Genomic DNA, 6,000 nt, shown 5'->3' with positions numbered 1-6,000 from the left:
ACTTTGAACTTAACATGAGCTCATCTTCACCTTTAAATACACACAGACACTGGCCAGATGTGGGACTCCGGTCCCAGATGTTTATCTACCCTGACTTTGTAGCACTAGTTTTCTTCTTTCCATGACTTCTTTGCAAGGAAATTACTGCAAAGTGAAGAGGGAACTCTCTAAATATATTAAAATCGTTATTTCTTGGCCTTCAATAACTTGCTCAGCACTTGAGAACCAAGTTTCATGTACAATTTCTACATCTTCCCATTTACAAGGTTGTTTGTTGTTCACACAGCACTGGACCCTGCTGGGGTCACAGTCCCTGGTGACTCATGGCTATAGCCCGCTCACTCTTTTGGATCATATCTGGAGACGTGATGTCATGGAGTTATACATCATGAAGGTGGCAAGAATGGCTCACAGACACTTTGTGACAATTTATTGATGATGGCCACATACGTGGCCTTTGAGCCAAAGGTGCAGATTTTTATTTGGACTTCAATCTGAGGAGGAATGGGCTTCTAGTCGGGTGGAAATTACCCACTGATGCTATGTCCTGAAATCCCACTGAGCTCAGTGGTCTTGGAGTATCACAGTACATCCCTGACTTCACAGTACATGAAGCTATAATATGGCTTACGCAATGAGAGGGTGGCTCTAGTTTTTAATTCAAGTGTCCAGATATTTGGGGAAATATTGGAGTGCTTCTGTCTGCTACCGCATTCCTGGAAAAATGGTAGGAGGGTCTCTGCCATTGGTCAGCCTTCTAGGAGTGGGTGGAGTTCGACCAGTTCAAGGCTAGAGTGACATTACAGTAATTCATGGTTTTAATACGCAGCCCACTCTTGAGAATCAAACCTGTCCCACTACCACAACCACACAGCCATAGGGTTCGTTAGCCTCCTTCCCCACCATCTGAGATGCTCAGGTGATGTGGGATCAGTCAAAAGATGCAGGAATACATCTGTGTGAGCTACAACCAGGATCCCCAATACCTAGGTCACCAAGGATTGATTGTATTTGCAAGAGAAGTATTACTTCCCACATCAAGCTGAAATACTAGGACAGAGAAGCAGCAGTTTATTCGCCATCGCAGAACCAACCTTCAGATCCTGTCCCTTTTTACGAGGTATATTCTTTTGCTAGAGATAAAACCACACACAGTTATTGCACTACCAATGGCCCAGGCTACCCTACAAATGTCCACACATCTCTCCAATGCTAGTGGTACCCTCCTGGGAACAACTCTAGCCATTCTCTTGACTAGCATTGCTAGCTTAGTCTCCGGGGTTTACTTAGCAAGAACGTCAACAAAAAGACAGATTTTTAGACTACTTCCAGTCCAGGATGGAGACGAGGCAGAAGAGGCAGTGGGATCTTGCAGGGCATTTGTGTGACATGGAGGCTAAATCCCAAGCTGTGCCATGCTTACCACCACACAGCACAGGATCACAGCAGGATGCAAGGAGAGAGCAGGAAGAAACAGTTGAGGTCTCTAGGCCAAATGACCAGGAAGTGGGCCCATCAGGAGCCTTCATTTTGTGAAATGCAACCAATGCTACAAAGAAGCCACATGGCTATTTCATCTGTTTGTATACGTTCCTGTAGGTTTGGTTAAGCTGAAAACAGGAATACCATTCTTGGGATAAAAATAATCTTTCAGATAATTAATAATTAAAAGAACAAGTAAAAAGAATTAAACGCTAACGACAAATGTGGCCTCTCTGGTGTGCAAAACAGCTAATGAAAATGCTCAAGGGGGTGCTCCGGATAGACCATTAAGAAGACAGGCCATTAAGACAACAGCGCTTGTCTAGCATGCCAGAGGCCGCAGGTCTGGTCTCCAGCACTGCAGAATAAAACACAAGACAGCAACAGCAAGACAGAAGGACAAACAAGAGACTCAGCAAAAGACCGAAGAGTGGTCTCCACGCCACGGTTGTCTGCCTCACCATCCAGCAACCCCCTGTCCTGAAAGGGCCAGGTCCAGCATTGCACAAGAAAAACCCGTACAGCAAGGCAGTGCCTCCAGGGTGGCCCGGAGAGCCGGTCACAGGGCTACTCTCAAGACAGCAACCAAACACAGATAACACCCTTTCGTTCTACCAAAGACAGATAAAATATTCCATATATGATTTCTTACAAGCAGAAATCAAAGAACCTCTGAAGTGGGAAAAGTGATAAATGACATGACAGTTTTCACGTCACAGCTGCTGTGTATGGTCAGATCATGGAACAATGGAAAAAAAAAAATCAAGTGCCTGTCCCTATCCTGGACCTAGATGTTTCTGGAGTCTCTTGGACTTTGAGATTCAGTGGAGTAGTTTTTGCCCCAAGATGTACATGGTACAATAGGAACAGGCTTCTAACAAATGTACCCTCTCATTTTACACAGTTTCCTGGGGCTCCCTGTGTTCTCACAGTGTTTCATTTTGAGGTGACTTCAGGTAAGGTAGAAGGGACCACAGGAACCACTCTCCAGCCTTCTCCCAACTCAGCAGGAGGCACTGACCCTTTCACACTCATACATCTCGGGCGGGGAACCTGCTGCTGGGTGAAGACGCCTCAACAAAGGCCAGACAATAGTTCTTTCCACGACAGTGGCCTTGGGCACACTTGCCCCCTCATCTCTCACACACAGACACCTGAGAATGCAGGGTCCATCAGCACGCAGCTTACTTGGCTGGAAGAAGACTCTTCAAAAGCTGTTATTTTTAGATGGCTGCTTATCCCTCCAGAATGCCGACAATTAGGGGTTGGCATACGCTTGAATCAGGCAGGGTGTGTGCCCAGGACATTGTGAAGGAGGGACCTGCATCTTCAGTGATGCAGAATGTGGCCAGTACCTGCTAACTTCCTCAGGTAAACACACCTCACACTTGGTCTCAATACAGATTTGGAGCTCACTCACTGTGTGCACAGCAAGGTACCAGGTCCCTTTCATGTGGGCTCAGCTCAAACGAAAAAGGACCTGGCCAGAACAGCTGTGTGTGTATGTGTTCGATATTATTATTGGATGGAAAATCTGGCTTTTTATTTGTCTATGTCACACACACACCCCATCTAATTTGAGTATGTCCATTTTGGAAAGTTCTGGGCAGCTCTCTCTTTCTACTTTTACCACCCAGGGGCTTCCCTGGACAAAAGGATGGGAGAGAGGTGTGCTGAGGTCCCGAGGCAGTCGGGAGTCCACCTCCCAAACCTGCTACCACCCTTGGCCAGTGCATCCCACTTTGGCTGGCTTCACTCTCAGCTGCTTCAGAGTGGCTGCCCCTCCCCACCTCCCTGTGAAAACCTGAGATTGAGCAAGGATTTCTGTTCTCCGCCAGCTCTGCCGCAGGGGCCCCCAACAGAGGCACCGCTTCCTGTCACCTCCTCTTCCAGCTCCCAAGTAGAGGCACCTAAACAGAGATTAGATTTCTGGTTTCAAGGCATATCGAACAAAGCACGCTGAAAGAACATGAGTTAGCTCATCAGCTCCATCTCTCTTCTTTCCGGTCCCTGGTCTGAAACTTCCTTGATAGCAAAGCGACCAGGAGAGAGTTGATTTGCATCTTAAGACCTATGGGTAATGCTTCTGGAGTGGGGAGTTTTATTTAGCAACTGCTTGAACTTGTGTATGGGGTTGGGAAGGAGGTGGAGCTGATCCCGATCGGGCTATCAGAGGGAGGTGCGTGGCTAGTTCCCACGGCCACACTGATGCCACGGGCCTCCACGAAGGCAGTGAGCAGCTGCTGCTGCTGCTGGCGCAGGGTGTCTGCGATGAGCAGGGGCAGGGAATTGAAGCTGGCTGTGAGGTGCTCTAGCTTGGATTCCAGGCTGCCAATCTGCTTCTCTAGGTCTTCGCTCCGGTCATTGAGCTCTGTGATTAAGTCATACATGACGTTCTGCATCTGGGGGTGACAGAGTGGAAGACAGGAAGGAGACCATCACCACAGGGGAATCTGCCATGGGGAGACGAAATGCCCTCCACCTTGCATCAGGAACCCCCTCCGCCCAGCTGTATCCCATGTCACCAAAGGAGAACTCCAGGACCTTCCAGGTGATGGAAAGGCCAAGGTGGGCACTCTATTTTTCTTATTCTGAAAGAAGTGGGTATCAATGATCAATTTTATAATTTGTTTCGTTTTGCTTTTTTGATGTAGGGTCTCACTATGTAACCCTGGATGGCCTGGAACTCAGTATGTGGACCTGGCTGGCCTGGAACTCACAGAGACCTGCCCTTTTTCAGCTTCCTGAGTGCTGGGAATAAAGGCGGGGGCCACCATGCCCAACTCAATTATCAATTTTAAATAATAAATATGCACTGAAGAAAAGAAACATTCCTTTTTTTCTTATATGGAATAAAGGTCTAAATGGTTCTCAGGTTCATACAGAGAACTGGCATCTCATCTACTGATTTAGGAGAAGGCATTGAGGTGGGGATGGTCAATGCCACAGACTCACAATTAACAAGTCAAGGTTGAAGCTGCAAGCCTTCAGCTCACTAGCAGGTCCCTTAACCTCTCTTAGCCTGGCCTCCTTACAAAATTGAAGTTAATAACTACACAGTTACAAGATTGCATCCCCCCTCCACCCCCTTTTCTATCCAGCAGCCAGAATATAAAATGTGATTAATGCCTCAGGCATGATCCTGGACCAGAAGGGGCTGCCCTGCTGAGGTGACACCCTTCTGCTCCTTGGCCTAAAAGGAGGTACAAAGACCTGGAACAGGGTGCTTCTTTTAAGGGTCGTCCCACCTGGCTGAGGTCTCGGTTGATTAGATTACACTTGACTCCTTGAACCGGTCATGCCTCCCACACTTCCTGGCAAATGCTGCCTTGAGGGTACTCCTGATGGTGTCCTGCCCCCAACACTATCACACAGTGTTCTTGGGTCCTACTTGTTACCAGAACTCCCTGCACAGACACCCTGTGGCCCCTGTGCCACTTGCAGAATCCTAGACTCACTTGGGAGTGAGATTAAGGAGTCTCTCACTCCCAGAGCCAGAAGAAGGGATTCTGATGGCAGTGGGGGAGGGGGCGGGGCAGGGCTGTGGAACTGCGTCTCTGTGGGATCTGGCAGTGACACCCTAATCTCATTTCGCCTGTCATTACTCTAGGACAGCGTTTCTCAACCTGTGGGTTGTGATCCCAGATATTTACATTACGATTCATAACAGTAGTAAAATTACAGTTATGAAGTAGAAATGAAATAATGTTACGGTTGGGGGTCACCACAAGATGAAGAACTGTATTAAGGGGTTGCAACATTAGGAAGGCTGAGAAGCCACTGCTTTAGGAGAATGTGGAAGCCATGGTGACCCCAGAGGCCAGAGGAGCAGGAAGCAGGAAGCAGGAAGCAGGAAGCAGGGTGAGAGAGAAACAGGACGAAGGCAGAGCACACAGGCAGCAGCAGAACAGAAGAGACAGCGGTGAACTGCAGGAGAGCCCCCACCTCTTGCAACAGGAATATTGGGGGAGTCGATATGAAGACAGCTCCTCTCTAGTCAGCTCTGCAGCCCCGGGAAAAGGGTGACATCCTCAGAAAAAGGGTGACCTGAGTAGTCAAGTACCTCCTCACCGGGCATGGTCCCCCTAGAATGGATGGACCACGCATCCCAGGCTGGGCCCCAGGGGCCCTCTGATGGCCTGCTCTGTGTGCCTGGGTGATGGCCATCTTGCTCCGTGGGTCCGGCTTCCTTCTCTGTGTTCATAACCAACACTGTCGCTCTTGAGACCTCCACAGCCCACAAAGCAGCAGTTCCTATCTTATCTGTTCACCCAAGTCTTAGATGGTGGGAGTCCTTTTCATATCTCCGTTGAAGAAACTGAAGGAATCTGGCAAGGGGTCCAAGCCCTCCCAGCTCTGACACCATACGTGGGGCCTGTTTGATACAGAAAATGCCATTGGGAGGCCACATTCTTAATGTAGGGAGGAGCAAAGCGCAGAGGTGGGGAGGAGGGAGGTGAGGCCCCAGGGGAAAAGGAGGGAGCACGGCTTCAAGATGCTTTCCTTCCCTTGCCGGTG

At 48.9% G+C, this 6,000-nt stretch overlaps 1 protein-coding gene across 4 annotated transcripts in view; it reads right to left on the bottom strand.

Annotated features, from left to right (window-relative positions):
• Positions 1–3,560: 3,560 nt before the first annotated feature.
• The window catches only part of Kcnn3 (potassium calcium-activated channel subfamily N member 3), a 146,827-nt gene continuing 144,387 nt past the window's right edge, over positions 3,561–6,000 (bottom strand). For all 4 annotated transcript variants that reach the window (XM_052732071.1, XM_052732072.1, XM_052732073.1 and 1 more), the window contains one exon: positions 3,561–3,884. In XM_052732071.1, coding sequence (XP_052588031.1) covers positions 3,588–3,884 — 297 coding nt within the window. In that variant the 3' untranslated portion in view covers positions 3,561–3,587. The remainder of the gene's footprint in view (positions 3,885–6,000) is intronic.

This window comes from Peromyscus californicus, unplaced genomic scaffold (assembly GCF_007827085.1).
Source record: "Peromyscus californicus insignis strain IS unplaced genomic scaffold, ASM782708v3 Scaffold_9__1_contigs__length_137607984, whole genome shotgun sequence".
Taxonomy (NCBI): Eukaryota; Metazoa; Chordata; class Mammalia; order Rodentia; family Cricetidae; genus Peromyscus; species Peromyscus californicus.
The sequence above is the reverse complement of the archived record's forward strand: the minus strand, read 5'-3'. Positions and strand labels throughout refer to the sequence as shown.